This window comes from Chionomys nivalis, chromosome 18 (genome assembly GCF_950005125.1).
Source record: "Chionomys nivalis chromosome 18, mChiNiv1.1, whole genome shotgun sequence".
Lineage (NCBI taxonomy): Eukaryota > Metazoa > Chordata > Mammalia > Rodentia > Cricetidae > Chionomys > Chionomys nivalis.
In genome coordinates this window covers 17,320,845-17,341,525 of record NC_080103.1, presented here as the reverse complement: position 1 = coordinate 17,341,525, position 20,681 = coordinate 17,320,845, and the positions used below count along the sequence as shown (strand labels likewise).

At 37.1% G+C, this 20,681-nt stretch overlaps 1 protein-coding gene across 5 annotated transcripts in view; it reads right to left on the bottom strand.

Moving 5' to 3' along the window:
• Nucleotides 1-58: 58 nt before the first annotated feature.
• Csde1 (cold shock domain containing E1) overlaps nt 59-20,681 on the bottom strand; it is a 41,574-nt gene continuing 20,951 nt past the window's right edge. For 4 of the 5 annotated variants that reach the window (XM_057793510.1, XM_057793514.1, XM_057793511.1 and 1 more), the window contains 17 exons: nt 19,799-19,908; nt 19,316-19,408; nt 18,605-18,702; nt 15,975-16,056; nt 15,520-15,648; nt 15,292-15,417; nt 14,287-14,499; nt 12,219-12,359; nt 11,968-12,132; nt 8,982-9,089; nt 8,224-8,399; nt 7,401-7,513; nt 5,400-5,519; nt 3,514-3,692; nt 2,910-3,073; nt 1,709-1,841; nt 59-1,331 (listed from right to left, as the gene is read on the bottom strand). In XM_057793510.1, coding sequence (XP_057649493.1) covers nt 1,284-1,331; nt 1,709-1,841; nt 2,910-3,073; nt 3,514-3,692; nt 5,400-5,519; nt 7,401-7,513; nt 8,224-8,399; nt 8,982-9,089; nt 11,968-12,132; nt 12,219-12,359; nt 14,287-14,499; nt 15,292-15,417; nt 15,520-15,648; nt 15,975-16,056; nt 18,605-18,702; nt 19,316-19,408; nt 19,799-19,908 — 2,198 coding nt within the window. In that variant the 3' untranslated portion in view covers nt 59-1,283. The remainder of the gene's footprint in view (nt 1,332-1,708; nt 1,842-2,909; nt 3,074-3,513; nt 3,693-5,399; nt 5,520-7,400; nt 7,514-8,223; nt 8,400-8,981; nt 9,090-11,967; nt 12,133-12,218; nt 12,360-14,286; nt 14,500-15,291; nt 15,418-15,519; nt 15,649-15,974; nt 16,057-18,604; nt 18,703-19,315; nt 19,409-19,798; nt 19,909-20,681) is intronic. The other variant, XM_057793512.1, reaches the window with a different exon arrangement.

Genomic DNA, 20,681 nt, shown 5'->3' with positions numbered 1-20,681 from the left:
TGGCCGCACCCAGTCCCGTCCCTCCCACCCCGGTTTCAATAATGAAAGCACTGGGTGCTAGTGTCTCAAAAATCAGTAAAACTTTATTCGCTTCCATTCTTTCGCCATTAACAGAAAAACGGAGAAAGCAAAAATGTTTTGTGTTTACAAAGATAAATGGCCTCTTTACCCAGAGATCAAATACTCAAATGACAACGGGGAAGATGAAAAGTGCCCTCCCCACAACCCCTGAGCTGACTCTTGCCACCTTTAGACAAAAAGCCTTCACTCCACTAGCCAGAGACCCTGTTTGGGGTCAATTCAAGACGAGGGCCGAGAAATCAGGCCAATCCATTCCCGTGATACAAAGTTGAACAGAAGCTGCACCAAGGATCAAGTGCCTGTATTCAACAGGACATTGGATCCAGGGGGCTACTTATAAAAAAAACAAGATTCATTTCAGGCACAACTTTTTTATTTTTTTTTTTTTGTTTTGAAATCAGTAAAAGAAACTGGGTCCTAGAAGCTGCAGTGATCTAAGCAGCAGCAATTTTGTGCATTCGTCTTTTTGTTTAAATACGTTTAAATTATCACACTGCTGGCACACTTCATTTGCATGAAATTCTGCACCATACATACTAATTGTAGTAAAGTTATTTACCCCCCACCCCATCCCAGGAAAAAAAACTATTCTGGAAGATAATTTTCACTGAAATGTAATCAAACTCGTTAAGTGGATTGTGACAAGATTATAAATGATATGAAAATAACATTTTAACATTTGGCCATCAACTTAAGAAAATCGTTTGCTATATAAATTTTTGCAATTTTTAAAGGTAATATAGTCTACCTTCATATGGTCCTCAGAATTAAAGCATAATGAACAGGAAAGAAAAGGAAAAGAATGCGGCTGAGCTAAGTAATGAAGGTAGAGTATATACTGACTAGAGTGCAGAATTTCATAGGGCCAACAAGGTAACAGTCTGTATTGTTCATTTACACAGGCGAAGTGGAATTTGCAATTACCAGTTGCGTTAAATGCACCAAATAAAGCTCCTAAATTGATACTATAAGGCGCCACCTTAAGTTTCCCAGGCTGCAACTGTGCATAATTTTAAAATGGTTTCTTAAATTTATTTATTTTTTTAAACATAACACGAGGAAGGTGTTAAAACTGGTGTAATAGCTCAATAGAATAAGTATTCCAGATTTTAGGAGGGATGAAGAGAAAGATATTCAGAACCCTTCACCAGAATCCCCCCAAGTTGACCATAGTGGATTAATGATGTGCTTTGTGGGTGTGGTTAGTCAATGACACCAGCTTGGCGGATCTTTCTTTCTGCACCAAATCCCTGTGAAGAAATAAAACAGCTAATGATTTGAGTGTATAACAATCACAAGACATAATCCTAACAAAATATGAAAATACTACTTTAAAATTTTATATCTACTACAAATTCTCTCCTAAGAGTAAGAAACTTATTGAGTAGGCCTGAAAGCAAGAAATGTGCTTCCTGGTGTGATACCATACACCTGTAATCCTACCACGGGTAAAGCAAAGGTAGAGTGGGGAGTTTAAGGCCACTTATCTGCATATGCCCGTCTCAAAAACGAAAGGAAAAAAAAGTTCTTACACAAAGTATCTATTAGGGATGAATTAATCCTTGCTTCACTAAGTTCTTTAAGCTGAAGTAAGTTGATCTCCCTCAAATCCCCAAAGTAATCATACCATTGAGTTATCTGGTCCCCTTGGCTGACGAAGAACCATTAGACGAGGAGCACTAGCATCATCCAGGGTGATATTCTTCAAGCGATTGACCAATCGATCAGGTCGAGGAGCTGCAACAGCTTTGGGGCCTTCACTGTAAGTGTGAAAGTGAGAAAAACCAACAATTGCTGGGAAGAAGGCAATCATCTGGTATGTGTCCTACCCAAATGACTCACTTTTAATGAGGGGGACTCTTGACTCAACTTAGACAGCTAGCAAGACAAGACAGACAAGTTTGGTTTTATATATTTTTCCCAGCTCAGCTGCAACCAGACAGATGCTGTGAAGAATTGTTTCAGTGAGACCCTAGATTTGTCTGCAGAAAGACTAATTCCACAGATAACATAAATCAAGGTAACATGGAAAACCTTTAAAAGTCTAACATTAACAGTTCTAGATTCCTACCGTTAAAGGGAACAATGTCGAGACTAAAAATCCTAACAGCATGAATCATGATGACTAAGGTATAAAAATTAGACATTTAAGTAGCACAAGGCCTAGAAAAGAGTTAATAAGCTGAATTTCTTAAAAACAAGAATTATGTAACCTTCTAATATTGAAGGCCAGCACATTCAGTGCTAACATATCACAGTACCCAAATGTGTTCTCAGGTCAGGTATATAAGACTCAAGGTCATTTAAAAAAAAAAAGAAAGAAAAAAGGAAAAAAACCTCAAGGTCATACAATGAATACTAAAGGTAGAAAAATGGACATGACAGATGGCATGTGTAAGCAAGCTCAAAGTTAGTCATGAATATATAAAGTTGAGACCTGTCTCAAGCTAATGACTAGAGGTAAAAAAAAGACAATACTAGCCGGGCGGTGGTGGCGCACGCCTTTAATCCCAGCACTCGGGAGGCAGAGGCAGGCGGATCTCTGTGAGTTCGAGGCCAGCCTGGTCTACAAGAGCTAGTTCCAGGACAGGCTCCAAAGCTACAGAGAAACCCTGTCTCGAAAAACCAAAAAAAAAAAAAAAAAACCAAAAAAAAAAAAAAAAAAAAAAAAAAGACAATACTAGATAGAGGTAAAAGTGGAATATACCTAATAAACCCAAACAGACAGATTGGAAAAGGTAAGAAATCTGGCAAAGCACATACTACTAAACAAATTAGGGGAATGAACTCAGGGCAGTTACTAATCCAACCACAGTAAATAAACTCACCAGACTCGCCAAACATTACAGGCACTGCATTTCCCAGTACGCTGATTTAGAATCACTGAGAATTCCACCTCATCTCCTGCCTGTAGCTCAATGCCATCCTGAACTTCTTTCACGTGAAAAAAGAGCTTCTTGCTATCTCCTACTTCATAGTTAATAAAGCCAAACTAGAAAAAGAAAACACAGAGACACAAAATTTACAATGGAGAAGACATATTAGAGAAAGGAAACACACTTCATTTTCAAAGGTAACGCTAACTCTAATTAGAAAGGACTTATAAAACATGGCATTAATATTGATGAGCCAAATTCAGCTGGGTGTATTGTAGAATTCATGAGTAGAGTTACAACTTTGAAATGATTGTCATTCGTCTTATTAAGATAGTCCTCACTGAGTGACAGCAATTAACAATCACCCTTATTTTCTCCTTGCTAATGCTGTCACTTTTTCTCCTTGTCTTCCTCCCAAAACAATAAAGTCCAAATAAAAACTACATGAGTCGGGCACAACAGTTTCATTCCAGCACTTAAGAGTGCCATGAGATGAGGGAAGGAGGGGTATCAAAGGATAGATGCAGATCCAGAGGCATAGATAGCACTTAATTACCTGATCTTTCACACACTCCACAGTGGCCCTACGAAGGGGTGTGATGTTGTAGGCCATAGTTTGTGCATTTTGGCCAAGGACACATAACTGGAACTTGACACTCTCCCCTTTCTGTAGGCAATCTCCTTTGTTGGCCATCCCAACTATGCCAAATGGATACACTTCACCTTTCATATCCCCTGTAAGCAAAGTGGCATAAAGTCTAAACATACACACTAAAAATGCATTTTGGAACCTTGTAATTTTTTAAACGTGAAAATTTTGCCTTAAAACTTAACAGGAATCTTAAATGTTAAAGATTAACATGGAAGCAGATGACAAAACAAAACAAAACAAAAAAAACCTTAAAAGCTCAAGTGGTTAACTTCTAAAATGCATTATGAACCAACCAGCCAAAAATACTGACCAGGTGGCAAACTAGCAAGGCATAGGTAAAGCAATGCACAAATCTGACATCCAGAATTCTTTGTTATGATCCAGGCTTTCTCTTAGAGGTTATAAAAAAAGGCTCTTTCCTCATCTGCTCCAAGCCCCCTACCCCTGTTCTGCACAATAACAATAAAAAGTAACCTAAAGACCAAGGCAAGAGATTAACTCATTAACTCAGCATTTAAACAAAGTCAATGAGTTAGCATCAGAAATTTGCAAACTTCAGAGCTGGAAATGCCTAGTAAACCTATTGATAATTATAAAGTAAGATTTCTTTAAAAAATTTTTTTAGTACCTAAAATACACAGGACCCAAATATTTGAAATAATTCCAGCAGACTAATTGGTGAAGAAGTACAATCATTTATTAACATTTCTATGGGTCATAATTTTTATACTCTCCCCTAAGGCTAAAGATACCATTGCCTTTTTAAAGATGAAGAAACTGAACTAAAAGTTAAAGTACCATGCTTAAAAAAAAAAAAAAAAAAAAAAAAAAAAGCTGGGCAGTCATGGTGCATGCCTTAATCCAAGCACCTGAAAGGCAGAGGCGGGGAGACCTCTGTGAGTCTGAGGCAGGCCAGCTTGGTCTACAAACTGAGTTCCAGGAAAGCTAGGACTGTCCCACAGAGATATCCTTTCTCAAACTCCCACCACAAAAAGACAGCTAATAGAGGGTGCATGTTAAAAGTTAGTAGCCCACATATCCTTTGTCAGGCAGAACATTATTGGGGTCACGAAGTCAATTCCTATGTGGAGGGTTATGATGGGGGAGGGAAAATGCAACAGGGCGGTTTCATGTAAAACAGACTTTCTAAGAACCTCATGTGATAAAGCACCAGCTATCAAGGTTCTTTTCTTTCTATAAATGAACTGTTCTCCTTTATTTTACATTCTTTCTGACTTACAGATGATACAAGGATTTCTTCTCTTTATGAGAAAAGTCATCATTTGAGTGAAATGTTCAACTACTCCATCATTATTTGATCCTGTTATCCTAATTATGCACCATTCCCTACTACTTCTATTAGACTTAGTTGATGCACACTTTTCAAATAAAATTGGCCTTTCTGTGTGGTGGCAATTAGGAAAAAATAAAGACCAAAATTTTGACTGCTTAAAGAGGGGAAGAATATTACAGAAGTAAAAAGTGGAGAGAGTCAACACCTGGTGGATACCTGGGTGCTAAGAAACAGCACTTCAGGAAGTGAAGTATTCATAAAAATGAATGGGTACCAAGCTAAATGACTAGTTTAATCCAGGCTGACCACATTTTCAAGGAGTATAAGAATAAAATTAAGCATGGAAAGGGAGTCCTTTCTAAATTGAGCTTCCGAAAAGAAAAGAAAAAAAGAAAGAAAACAAATGCAATGAACCCTATCCAATATTAAAAGGTTGTTTAAGTGTTCATCAGAAGGCATGGAAGATATTTCACTGTGTCATCATGGATGTGCTTACCTTCCTCCACAATCTCAATCATTCCTTGGTACTCAATCTGTGTTGGATCAACACCTCTCAGAGGACGAATGACTTTACCAGAGTAGATGGTGGGATTAGCTTCCTCAGTAATGCCATTCACTACAAAACAAATGCACACATAATTTTCACTCAGCCATTTTAAACTCTATCTGATGGAAGAAAAGTGGAAAAAACACAAGCCCAATATGCATACAAGGTGAATGTTTTTATTTAGATTTTCAAAGATTTTAATTTTTTTTCTGATTATATATTATGTATCTCTGCAATGACTGTAGTACCTGATGCTCTAAAAGGGCAACAGAGGGCAACAGATCTCCTGAAGCTGGTTTATAGAGAACTGAGGGCTACACGGGATAGGAGCTGGGAATATAGGTTCTTTGAAAGAACATACATTAGCATGCATGCAAGCTTCCAACAAGTGAATCATCTCTCTATCCCATTTTCCCCTCCTCCACAATGATCTCATTATGTAGTTCAGGCTGACTTAGAACTCAAGATCTTACCCAGTTGAGATTATAGGTGCGAATTACCATCAACTAGTTAGCTGACTAAATTATTTTTTATATATATTTATTTATTATGTATTCTGTATATATTGTATATTCTGTCTGTGTGTATGCCCACAGGCCAGAAAAGGGCACCAGACCCCATTACAGATGGTTGTGAGCCACCATGTGGTTGCTGGGAATTAAACTCAGGACCTTTGGAAGACCAGGCAATGCTCTTAACCTCTGAGCCATCTCTCCAGCCCCCAGCTGACTAAATTCTTAAACTGAAACAGGGAATCTGAAGCCAGCTCTATTTCTTGAATAATGACTTAACCATAAATGCTTCTAAAATGTCATTAACAATGCCTAAGCTTGGCAAATAGCTCAATTTGTCAGATATCGCAAATACTCATATTTATACACGTCTTCTGAGCCTGGCATAGTGATACACACCTTTAAACCCAGCACTGAGAAGGCAAAAGCAGCTGGATCTCAAGTTCCAGGACAGTCAGAATTACACAGAGAAACCCTGCCTTGTAAAAATCAACCAACCACCCGATAGATATTCTTGTTCTTGTCACTTCTATTTTCTACCCACAAAAAAAATAAGCATAAACGACCAGGACCTGTCTGCTTTGCCTCACAACAATATCTCTAGTGCATCAAACACACTGCATACTTAGGTATCTGTGGAATCAAAATGGATGGTCTTAGCTGTCTTATCTCTAGGTTTCAAGGTAAAGTATTATTTGGGGAATTTAGATAAAGTCAAAATGGAGTTGTAGGCTGTGTAAAAATAGGAGATGCCAGAGCTGTCCTTCTCAAATGCTACACCCTGGGTTTCATCCCTAACACAGAAGTCACTCTCCCAAACCAAAGACTCTAAACAGTTCAGATGGTCTTCATTTACACATTTAAACCTATGATGCTCCAAAGCAGTCTATCAGGAGAATGCCTATTTTCCGAACAGCAAAGATGTATCGATATAGAGAATATATATTTCTGGGATTTAAAAACAAAATAGGAGGGTGCTTTAAAAAAAATAAAGATATCCAATAAATTCCTAAAAATTATCAGAAATGCATAATTCCCCATCCCACTCCAAAATCAGATTTGAGCCAGGTAGGTAGCATACGCACTAATGAGGTAAAGCCAGCAGTTCTCTGAGTCTGATGCCAGTCTGATCAACACAGCCAGTTCTAGGTCAGCCAAGGTTACAGAGTGAAAGACCCTGTTTTAAACTGCTACAGCAACCTTCAAATTCAAAGTGCCATCTCTTAAATGTTACCCAAATCACAAAAACTTGCGAAAATAAACTGTCATGTCTAGCATTCAGAAACCCAAGGTAGGGAGAAGAACATGGATCTCTGACAAACAGCCAAGGAGATGGACTGAGCACCTGAGAGCGAAAGTTGTAGGCCTTATTCTACTTTCTCACCCTATTTACTATCTTTCAGTGAAAGCACAGGATGAATAGGAATCAATTCATTACCTGAGTGAGTCTTGTTTACTTTCTCAGCACTGACTTTATTGCCTTTGCCTTTGGACAAGCTGTATTCAACCATATCTCCCAGTTCCAGGCTATCAACATCACCAGAGAATTCACTAAACAGAAAGGAAAATAAAGTGACATTAAAGGAAGCCATTAATACTAAAAACAACAGCAGCAAACAGCTTTACTCTTTTTATTTTGAGACAGGGTTTCTCAGTGTAGCCTTGACTGTCCTGGGACTCACTCTGTAGACCAGGCTGGCCCCGAACTCACAGAGATTCACCTGCCTCTGTCTCCCGTGTGCTGGGATTAAAAACACCACCACAACCCAACAGCCTTTACTCTAATAGCCATGATAACTCTGCTTATACTGGACACAGTTTTAAGATATTGATTCGTTAAATCCTTAAACAGACAAAACCAAAAACAATCTATTAAATGAGGTACCTTATATCTCTAGCTTAAGATAATGAAAAGAAACAAAGAAGTTAATTCATTTGATGGAAGTAACATATATTTAAGTGGTAGAACCTGAATAGAAACTAAACTATCTAGTTCTGGTTCAACTATATTTTACACTATATACTATAACTGTGTATAACAAATCACATCATTCTCATACCAATAATAACAAAACAGTATTCTTTTATTGAAGAAATTATAAAAAAGGCAGGTAAGTATTTCTGTATACATCTTGCCATAATTACAAACAGAAAAACTGGGTCTCAAAAACTACAATTACAAAAAAGTATCAATTGATTAAATTTTAGAAACTCTAATGCAAAAGAATATAATAGTATGCTGCCCAAAAGGCATTCCTTACCTATAATGGAAAAATATTTCCTTATCATGATTAGCTGTTTCAATAAATCCAAAATTATCTTTCAGAGTTGCCACATAACCTAAGAGCCTTTTGGAGTTAGAATTACGACCTAAAAGTCTCACACAAGTTGCAATTTGCTGTCCAGGCCTCTGTTTGTCACTAATACTAAATTCAACCTACATTAAAAAAAAAGAGAGAGAGAGTCATTAGTATCACTGTCATGTCCACGTCAAGTTCTGTAATTCTAAAAACAAAATCTAAACCCCCAACCATGCTTTTTACCCCAGATTTCTTTTATAATTACTTTAATATAGTAATTTCCAGAAAAACACTTGCTGTCAAGTCATTTTTCATAAAGCATTAAGTTTTGTTCCTCAATGTATACTCTTAATGTCTCCAAAAGAAGGCTGTCTGAAAAGGCAAGCAGCATCCATCTCTGGCATGATTTAAACTGGGTCTATCTCAGTAAGTACTTTGTTCTCTTGTGGACATATTTAAACTGTATCTAACAGCTGCCACCGTGTCTACTGAGTGCTAGAATTACAGGTGTATGCACCACACCTGTCTCTAAAAATATCTCATTTAAAAACCTAGTATTCAGTATGTTTTAAGCTCACAAGACTCTGTTTTAATTATACATTTAACCTTTCAAGTACAAAAATGTTTAGGCAAACTTAACGACATGTAAAGCATCCATCAGGGTTTATGATCAACCATGAACTTTTCCTCAAATAAGAACTATACATCAATTATCTTGCCTTATCTCCTATCTGAGGAGAAGTAGATCCTTCCACATCCTTGGCTTGAAAAGCAATAGTCAGTTTCACCCCACAGTCATCATAAGCAATAATGCCATCTTCCGCCTCCTAAAAAATATAAAATACAAATAAATATCCTTAAGAACACTAACAAATTATAACAACAACAACAACAAAAAAGGAAGAACTAACTAACTACAGAACTTAGAAATCCTTAACACAAAGAATTGGCAGAGTGATAGAAACTTATTCCAGGACTCTCAAAATAAAACACCTTTACTTACAGCTGCCTTAATCTACTTATATCACAGAGCCTTTTTACTCTTATGAGAAATTAAGTCGAATAGGTCATTTCCAGCCAAGAGAAAAATTTTGCAGCATAAAACTTAGGCTTCTCATAAAGAAGACTCTTTAATATTCATAAGTAGCAGCTGAAATAGCAGAAGCTGGGTGGTGGCGGCGCACACCTTTAATCCCAGCACTTAGGAGGCAGAGGCAGGTGGATTTCTCTGAGTTTGAGGCCAGTCTGGTCTACAAGAGCTAGTTCCAGGACAGGCTCCAAAGCTACAGAGGAACCCTGTCTCGAAAAACCAAACCAAACACAACAAACTAGCACAAATTAGTATTTCAACACTAACAATTTTTATACACATATATTTTTATATATAACCTGTAAACAAACTATCGTTTTTGTGGTTTAACACTATTTCTATAAGAATAATGCCAACATTATTAATTTGTCTTCTTCCCTACAGTAGCACAATTAATAAAAACCCAGAGACAGATGTTTGGGTGCAAGCTGAAGAAAAGAAAAAAAAAGCAGACAAATCACTAGGGAGTTTCTATCAAGGCTCAAACAAAGGGGTGACCCTGTCCTTTGACTGACTGTAAATTGCAAAGCTCTCCACCAAACCTCAGACTGCAGACTGAGACCCTGAGCTGTTTCTGCTTATATTCCTCTCTAGGGCTGGGATTAAAGGCTTGCACCACCACCGCTCAGCCTCTATGGCTAACTAGTGTGCTGTTGGGTGTATGCCACCATTGCCTGGACTGTATGGCTGCCTGGTATGGCTAACTGTGCACTCTGATCTTTATTTGTTAAAACACAAATAAAACATCACCATATTTCCCCTTTTAGTCTACAATAAAAAAAAAGACAGTAAGTAATATAAGAAAACTATATATAATAAATATAATAACTCTATGCAATATATACAGGCAATAAGCACATCAGCAATGTCTAATTCATTTGCATTTGACAAATTCAGAGAAAATACTCCATATCTATCCTATCTTGGTTAGTCCAAAGTCTTGTACCTAATTTACTTTCTATCATAACTTGTATTACCATCCAAAACTATTCTTTTGGTATCTTTCAACATTAAACACTATACACTTCTTTAATGAATTTCATTTTTGGCTCTCATAAAGAAGGAAAACTCTTAACTATCTTAGACTTCAATTACACCAGAGACCCAAAAAAGAAATATTAACTGAGTAATCAGAAGTGCAAGCAACTTCCAAAAAAATGTGAGAAATGACAGAAACCGCTGACTGCCTGGACACCCTAAATTTCACACCTCACTGCTATTCCATAACCAAAACCAGTTCACTTATGTTCTTCTGCAATTCGCATTCTTTATAATTATTTATACATTAATTTCTTAAACATGAGCTATTTACCAGGTAAGCAATTTGTATTATCGAAACTATCTCCAGGTACCAGGAAGTCTTAAGGTTAAAAATAAATCGCAGTACCAAACCAGCACAATGCCCCCTTGGTAATTATTTTAAAATGATTTGTTTTCTGGTAACTCTCTCTCAACCAAATCCACACACAATCTACCTTCTTCAAATGAGTTATCTGCTGCTTTCTAAAGAAAACCTCCCTACCCCCTTTTTCTTATCTACACCTTTTTCTGCCAGAAATGCACTTTATTCTATCTCCACATATTAAATGCAAATATCTTAATAAAACCATTCCAGACCTTCTAAGTTATTTACTTTTTCAGAGTTCTCTTAAGAACTTGCTTTTGTATTTATGGGAGGAGGGAGGCTGTTGGGACTATAGAAAACTTTTACACTCCATAAGAATCATTCTGGACAACTCTCAACATATTTGTGAAAGCAGAATTTAGACTTCTGCGTAATCAAGACACTTATTAATAAATGAAAATGGGAATACAAACACATGAATATGATATACACAGTTTGGAAAACTTTGATCAATGCAGAGGTAAAGGCTTTTGATGAGTGGTTCTTAAATGATGCAGTTTTGCCTCCCACAGTTCATTTAGCAATTCATGGAAACATTTTATCTGGTACACTGGGAAGAAACTAGGACACTACTAAAACATCCCACCTGCAAAATGTTGATGCTGAAGCTAAGAAACGTTAGTATTACAGATATTTTAAAAACCAAGCTTGCCGGGCGGTGGTGGCGCACGCCTTTAATCCCAGCACTCGGGAGGCAGAGGCAGGCGGATCTCTGTGAGTTCGAGGCCAGCCTGGTCTACAAGAGCTAGTTCCGGGACGGGCACCAAAGCTACAGAGAAACCCTGTCTCGAAAAAAAAAAAAAAAAAAAAAAAAAAAAAAAAAAAAAAAAAAAAAAACACCAAGCTTGTCTGAATGCTCTAAATAGCTGAAAATGAACTCCTGATATTCTAGTCTCTACCTGACAAATTTAGAATCCTAGGCCAGTACCATCATGGCTTGTGTATAGAGAATTTTAAAAAGAAGACAATCTAAACCGGATGGTAGTGGACACACCTTTAATACCAGAACTCGGGAGGCAGACTCTATGAGATCGAGGCCAGCCTCAGCTACAAGAGCTAGTTCCAGCAAAGGCACAGAGAAACCCTGTCTCGAATGCCCCTCTTCCCCCTCTCCAAAAAGGGGACAATGTATTATTAAGTGGACTGCATTGAATTTGTTTGTAAGCAAAGATAGAAGACATATAAACCAACTGGATCACATAACACTTACCTTATCTTTGCATTTATTTGGGCTTGTGGTTTTAGGATTGGAGAAAGTGGCTTCTTTTTCTACAGTGCCCAGAAAACGATGATCTGAATGGGAATGAAACGAAACCGTGCCCTTGGGAAGTTTTTTGATCCTAATAGCATGATTTCTTTGGGCAGAGAGCATATCCTACAAATAAAAGAAAAACTAACTTTAAAATTACAAAAAAGACAGCAGAAAACCAACCCTAAACACCTTCTCCAACAACTACTCACAGGAACCACAGTAAATTCTACTTCATCTGCAATGTGGAGCTGATTCCCATCTAGAATCTCACTGAAGTGGAAGAACATACGAGCATCACGATCCACACACTTGATGAAACCAAAACCATCTCTCATGGCAGCAATCACACCCTGAAACCCAAATAACAATTTTACTGGTTATGCAGTTTGCCAAAAACAAAAGTTCAGAATCACCATCAAGTTTAATTTATTCCTTCAAAAAACCATTATGAGTATTATAGCAGTTTGGGATTTTTTCATTTATATATAAACTAATTTCAGCATAGTATTTTTTTCTTAAAAATATTTTTTTTTTTATAAACCCCACATCAAATTTGGGTTACCCATCTACACACTGGAGCCTGACCAACCTTCAAGAAATTTTTTGACCCTAATAATTTTAAGAATTTCCAGGTGCCACTCTGTGGCAAATGTACATTATAAGATTATGAAATAACCATACATACATTTCATAAAAAGCCAAATGACAATGTAAAGTAAAAATTTCAAATATTTACTGATATACCTCATGAATGACAAAAGCAATCCTTTACTATTTTAAAATCTTGTATAAATTTATACACAGAAAGAACTTAAGATGTAAAGAACAAAATGTATTATTTTGTTTCTTCCTCATGTTTTCTTTTATCCTATATGAAAACAAAGGCTTTGTGGACCACTGTATCCACAGAACTTGGAACATGCAAGGCACTCATGCTTACTAAAATAAAATAGCTGTCAATTAATTGCACATTGATTATTTATGCAGAAACAGATAACTACTAGTTTTGAATATGATATGAAAGTTTTGATATTTAATCCTTTTCTTTCTTTCTTCCTTTCTTCCTTTTTTTTTTTTGGTTTTTTTTTCGAGACAGGGTTTCTCTGTGGTTTTGGAGCCTGTCCTGGAACTAGCTCTTGTAGACCAAGCTGGTCTCGAACTCACAGAGATCCGTCTGCCTCTGCCTCCCAAGTGCTGGGATTAAAGGCGTGCACCACCACCGCCCGGCTTAATCCTTTTCAAACTCCTAATGGTAACCAGGATATATACTTTATAGCATAAAGCATAAAAGAGACTCCATCTGAGCAACTTGATTTTGGAAAGAGGGCTTAATGTTCATGTGTAGGACTCAGGTTTGATCCCAGGAATTTAAACAGCAGTTTACAACTACCTGTAACTCTAATCCAGGAAATCTGATGCCCTCTTCTGTCCTCTATATGTACCAGGCACACACAGTGCATACATACATACAAGTAAAACTCCCATACACATTAAACAAGTTTAAAAAAAAAAGGCAAGGGCCAGAACTGTGGAGACATACATATTTAATCCCAGTACTAGGGAGGCAGAGGCAGGTAGATCTATGTAAGTTCAAGGCCTACCTGGTCTTCAGGACTCTAGAGAAATCCTGTCTTAACAAACAAGGAACTTACAAAAACTATGTTTTTACTGACAACACTGAGACATGCTACTGATGTTATGATCCCAAACAATACTAATTACAAACTGTATCTGAGAAAAGTCTGTCCACAGAATGTTTTAAAGATATACTTGGATAACATGTCAGGTACACACCATTCCTAGACATATACTCATTAAAAAGAATATGCAAAACATTATCATAAGAGAAACAAGCTCTATTTAGTATTGTTTAACCTAGTGCTTACTAAACATCACAGAGGAAATCTTAAGAAAATATACTTCTTGATGTCTTATTCATATTATATAAGCAATCATTCACATTTCCAATCGAAACTTAATTTATAAGCATTTCTAAGATAACAAAGAGTAAGAAAAATGCCCACACTAATTCATGTACAGTTCTTAGCTACTCAATAAAGTAGTTATTAGCTCACACTTGTTCCTCTAACGACTTATAGGAACTGGTTCTCTCCTTTAATCATATGCGTACTGGGGCTTGAACGCAGGCTGTCACGCATGGAAGCAAGCACCTTTATTCACTATATCATCAGCAAGTTCCCAAGCTAATAGTGTCAATCAAAATCCATCACTAAACCCTAAATGTTAGACCACAACCCAATAACACTAAACACTTACCATTTCTCTGGCTTCATTAGTGAACTGAAATGTATTTGATAGAACCTCTATGTTGGTTGCTCGTTCTAATTTGTCACGTCGGTCTGTTGAAATATTAAACCTAACATGGTCACCTTCCAGCAGGGTCACTTTGGATTTTGTGTCTTTGTCTCCAAAGGGAAGTTCTTTAGGAATCACAAAGTCAACTTTGATTCGTCCTGGCAATGGGTCATTCTGATGAGAAGGAAAAACGATTTTAGCTGGAGATTTCTCATCCTTTTTAGCTCTAAGTCAAACAAGAAGAACACATGGTAAATAGCTTGTAATATAGTACCCTGAAGGAAAAAAAAATGTGCTGACAATATAAAGCCCAATAAGAAAGCTTCATGGTCTAAGGTCCCATAACAACCATAAAATTAAACACTGCAGTTAAGACTGTACTACGTTACCATGGAATGTTTGGGTAAAACATTTTCTTAGCCTTTTATAGCCCACATTTGCCCAGCAGTAACACCTCTCACTCTACCTCCCAACAAATTAACAAATGGTAAGAGGGGGAAATGGAGAAGCAAATGCAGTCCAGTATAGTAAGGACCTTTCTTAATCACTCAAAAAAACCACACCCATCAGTATGTTTGTCTTTTCTTTCTGTTGCACTTGGGGACTCTGTGCATGATAAGACAGCCCTCTGCCATTGAGCGATAGCCTTAGAATCTATTTATGTTTTTACTTTTTTTTTTTTTTTTTTTTGGTTTTTCGAGACAGGGTTTCTCTGTAGCTTTGGTGCCCATCCCGGAACTAGCTCTTGTAGACCAGGCTGGCCTCGAATTCCCAGAGATCCACCTGCCTCTGCCTCCAGAGTGCTGGGATTAAAGGCGTGCGCCACCACCGCCCGGCAGGTTTTTACTTTTTTATACTTCCCTACACAAAATTTACCAGGCAGATCACAATTTTAGGGTAATACTAAATTACTATAAATATATAGTAAATACTATACTACTGACTAGTCCAATAAAGACAACTCACCTGGTTTTTACTGGGTACTTTTGGGATAACTTTGGTTACAGTTCCTTCAAAATGTTCAATACTAATATCTTCGAAAATGACTGTTCCTTGAGGCAATAGTCTGACATCTGTTGCAACTTCTTTACCCTAAATTAAGAGGGTGGAATGGGCAAGGGGTCACATAATTTTAAGTGCTTCCTAATTAATAGTAAAAGGCCCATGATCAAGTTAGTGAATGAACCATCTTACATTTCTGTCCTTGATTGTGAATTCCACATCATCTCCAGGCTGTAAGGTTTCTAGGTCACCTTTAAATTCACTATAGTGAAAGAATATCTCTTTTACCACATCACCTCTTTCAATAAAGCCAAACGCCTCCTAAAGCAAAAAGCAGCCCCCAAACACAAGAACATTAATTACCAATCAATATACAAATGCATGATAACAACTTAAAAAAAAAACAGTAAACTTTATCATAAGATTATAGTATAGTCCAAACAGTATTAACTTGTAAAGTCTACCTTTACTAGGTCTTAGAGAACTAGCAATCAAGGAGTTTATGAAATTCAGTTTAAGTTAATGAGGAATAAATCTTAAACCAGAAGACAGGAATACCAAGTGGGTTCGAGTTTGTAGTACAAAGCTTAAAAGCAGTTCAAAAACAAAACAGCAAATCTAAAACTTTCAACTGTATTAACATTTACCTTCATGGCACAAACTACTCCTTGACAGCGAGCTTGTTTCTTTTTCAAAAGCATAATGTTACGAGCACTTACAGCACCAGTGCTGGAGAAGAAAAAGAGAGAAATCAAAAAGGTTGTATTATTTTAGTTGGTTACAAACTAGTAGTCTAAAAAATATATATATATATATATATATATATATATATATATATATATATATATATATATTTCTGTTATTATTAAAAACATACTTAAGGTTTGTGATATCTGACGCTTCTATATGGAAAAAAACTGCTCAAACTCTCCATCTTATCTAACTCAAAATTCATGGATTTCTTTTCATGAATTTGTGAAGTATTTTTTAAACTTAGAAATACAACTTTTACTTGGGTATGTGATGTGCTACTCTACTTGGCAATCCTAACAGAAGAAATGAAACAAAGACAAACTTGAATACCATCAAAGGTGAAAAACTCTAGTTTTATAGTCAGGTAAGCATGACAAGTTACACGGTAAGGTATTGGTTGTAAGAATAAAAGGTCTATTATCAGTAAGTGATAAATTTAGTAACTATTCCTTTATCTTTTTTGTTTTTGAGACAGGGTTTCTCCATGTAGCCCTCCCTGGCTGTCCTGGAACTGACTATGTAGACCAGGCTGGCCTCAAAGAGATCATCCTTTCTCTGTCTCCTGAGTGCTGGGATTAAAGGCACGTACCACCATCTTATTCCTGCCCTCCAAGAGACACACGATTTTGCCATATTTTGAAAACGATATTCACCCTATTAGAGAACTGAAAACACGCCAGCCAGTGGTGGTGCACGCCTTTAATCCCAGCACTCGGGAGGCAGAGGCAGGCGGATCTCTGTGAGTACGAGGCCAATCTGGCCTACAAGAGCTAGTTCCAGGCTGTCCTTCAAAGCTACAGAGAAACCCTGTCGCGGAAAAACCAAAAAGAACTGAAAACATTTAAAATACCCCATATGTTGCTACACTGCCCAAATCTCTGAACAAAACAATAGCAATATACACTCAAGTTAATTTCAAAGATAGTATAAATTGTTTAGGACACAATGGTATCGCTGGGGGTCAATGTCGTAATAGAAGAGCAAATTGAGACAAGTAACTGAAGTAATGTTCTTTTGAGGATTAAATGAAGGGGCTGGAGAAACTGCTCAGAAGTTAAAAGTGCTTGCTGCTTCTTTTAGAGGGCATGGATGTGGCTCACAACCACCTGTAAACTCCAGTTCCAGGAGTTGCCCTCTTCTGGCTTCCTGAGGTACTGTATGCATGCAATACACACACATACACATTAAATAAATATCAGACATCTTTAATCCTAGCACTCAGGAAGCAGAGGCAGGAAGATGTGAGTTTGAGGCCAGTCTAGTCTACATAGTGAGTTCCACAAGAGACAAAGGACCCATTCTCAAATAAGAAAGTACTAGGCAAAAAAATTATTTAGTACAAGTCTTTGACAGAGATAAATTATTAAGATAAAATAAAATTTTCAGTGGCTCTTCTGAAACTCTCCCATGCCATATCCATTCTCCGGTGTTGTACTTCTTATTTAATTAAGATGCTTGGTCTAAAATTAATAATAGAAACCCACAACCCAGTTTCCATTTTTAGCATTCTAACAACTATGATCCATATAGTGTTCAATTACTCCTTAGTCTACCATCTGCCTCTTAAACCAGATCAGAAAGAAATAGTATCTAGATTCTGACCCCATGTAATTTGACATTCATATCCAAATCCCTGGCTGATCTTTGTCTTCCATTCTCTAATTAAAGTCACTACTAGTCTAGAGCATCCAAGAGCCTACTATCTCTAGCACTTACACAACCCTAATAATCTTATTTCCTCCAGTTCAAGGATCTTGAAGCTTATCTCATACTCCTATAATCCAACCAACAAAGCTAAGTTAAACTTCTAGCCAAGCAAAATGTCATGATATACCTCTGATCACAGTTTTCCTCATTTCTTATCTGACTTTTCATTGTTCTTTCAAAACTAATCTTAAGTATTGGCCTGTCTTCAAAAATCTTCACTGAGTAGGTAGTTCCCTGAAAATGACAGTGTTTTGAGCCAGAAGGTAGCTTTTAATCCCAGTGCTCAGGAGGCAGAAACAGACAGATTTCTGTAAGTTCAAGGCCAGCCTGGTCTATAGAGTGAGTTCCAGGACAGGCTCCAAAGCTACAGAGAAAACCCGCCTCAAAAAAAACCGCATAAAGTTGGGAGTATTCAACTTGTAAAAATATTGTTATCTGAGGATGGAGGAAAACAAGGCAATTTGAGGAATAAATCATAACTGTAAATAAAAAAAGAATGTTTCAATTACCTTTATATTCTAATGCTTGGTTACAGAATAAAGACCTTTAAGGCTTCAGCTGCTAAATAAAAATCTTCAAAGTACCCAGGTTTGGCAGTTAGACACTTAAATCATTTTAGATTTCCCCTATCTCCCCAAATTTAGGTATTTAAAATAGAATCTAACATTGTTCAGCCTGGTCTAGAACCCCTGATCCTGCCTGCCTCTACCTCCCAAGTGTTAGGACTATCAGGAGGGCACACCATCACACCTGGCTCTCACTTCAAATTTAATGTAAAAAAGTCATTTAGGTTAGGAAAACATTAAAGAGAACTTACTGTTTATTGTTATCAATTACAAAGTTAATTTTATCTCCAGTTTCCAGCTGAACATTCCCTTCCACGTCTTCAGAGGTGTAAGTCAGATAAAACACTTCCTGTGAATCAACAAGCTATTATTATTATCCCAGCAGGATGCATGTTCACTGCACAATGTGATTTACTTAAATACTTCTTACACTGGCATTTTAAAGCCAAAGTTCTTAAAATTATATGCAGTATGACAAGTTGTCTTATTCATAAACACACTTCCCCCTCCATGGTGCTGATGACTTCTGAGTCCACAGCTAAGCAGCAATCCAAGTTCAAAAAGCTTACACACGTGGAAGCATTTGCCCAGAGACTGTAGTTACATTTCAAAAAAAAAAAACAATTTTTACATAAGGCATTCCAAATAAAAAAACTGGAGTTAGTGCTTAAAAGGAACCAGTATAAACCCCCACGCCCCACAACCCACCAAAAAGTGATTTAAAGGAGCATTTTACCTTAATGTTCTAACTAAGGTCACACTTGGGCAAGCTAACACACTTGGAAGTCCTATGGATTTTTTTCTTTAAAAATAATTTTATTATGCTGCACTTGAAGCCTCTTAAAACCAACTTTAAAAATGATTTTAGCAACTAGCTTACGTTTTCTACTTTGAATTTTAAAGTACGCTTATAGATCACATGATGGATCAGGCAAAGGTTTAAGAAAAATACACAAGTTTACCCCATTACGTTCGTAGCATACACTCCCTGTTGGACTCTGACCCGGGGCAGCTGGAGATTTACTCTCTAAGTTGTGAGGAACAGCGCACACAACCTACCAGTCAAAAAAAAAAAAATTTCCATTGCTAATCATTTCAGGAGCAGCACTGCAATATAAAATGAGTTCTAATATCCTCTATACTATACACAGGGATGCATTTTAATATGATCCACAAGAGGATGTCATGCTGCCAAGTTTCAAACTTACAGTATACAAATCGACTGTAAGTAAAGACGTAGGGTTATGTATAAAACCCAAATGAGTCTTGACCATGTTTTTATTTCAGGTCAAGAAACGCCTGTGCTTCTGATCTAATTTTAAATTATCTTTATATACTAGCTCTCTTCGTGCAAACTGAGGAGACAGGGGACAATCTTCCTTTCTAATGTGAAAAATATGCAAATATGGGGCCCGAAGGAAACACAAAATATCAAAGTCACTAACTTGTCCATTCATTCGTTCTTCAGGATGTATTTCTGGTTTTATCTTCACCAATTTAATAGCAATAGGTTTTCCAGTCCGCCGGTCAGATGATACTTCAAATTCAACATCATCTAAAATAAAGAATGTGTTATGTTTGTTGGACTAATGCTTGAAAAATGGCATTCTGCTGCTGAATTCTACTTTAAAGTATTTGAGCTGCCTTAGACCATTGGTTCTCAAAGGGTGGTTCCTAGGCCAGAAGCATCAACATTACCTGGGCGCTTAGGAGACATGCAAATTCTTGAGCCTCACTTCAGACCTAGGCAAAGACAAACTCTGGGGATCAAGTACAGCAATATGTATTTTAGCCAACCTTCCTTCCAAGTGACTCATACACCCGAGCATTTCAGGGTCACTGCCTTAGACCGAGAGAATCAGTCCTAGTTTCCATGGCATTTGGACACATTACAAATGAGATAATACAAGATTACAGTATTTGGAAACTTATTTTAACTTCTCTATACTTGGCTTCCTTATCTATAAAATAATAATTTCTAACACACAAGACCGATTAGAGAATTAAAGAAAATAATGCAATATAGCACAAATCTCCAGTACCCAGTACACCAAATCTTTATGCTAGTCATTGTTTAAAGAGTTTTCACAAAGATTTTTTTTAATGTGTATGAGAGTTCTGCCTGCATGTACACATGTAGACTACTGAATTTTGTGTCTGGTGCCCACAGAGGCCAGAAGAAAGCATCAGATCTCCTGGAACTGGAATATGAGCTGAGGTGTGGGTGCTAGAAACTAAATGCAGGTCCTATGTAAGAGCAGAAAGTAGTCGTAACTGCTGTGGCCTTTCCAGCCTGACTTTTTTTTTGAAACAGAAACCATGTAACTT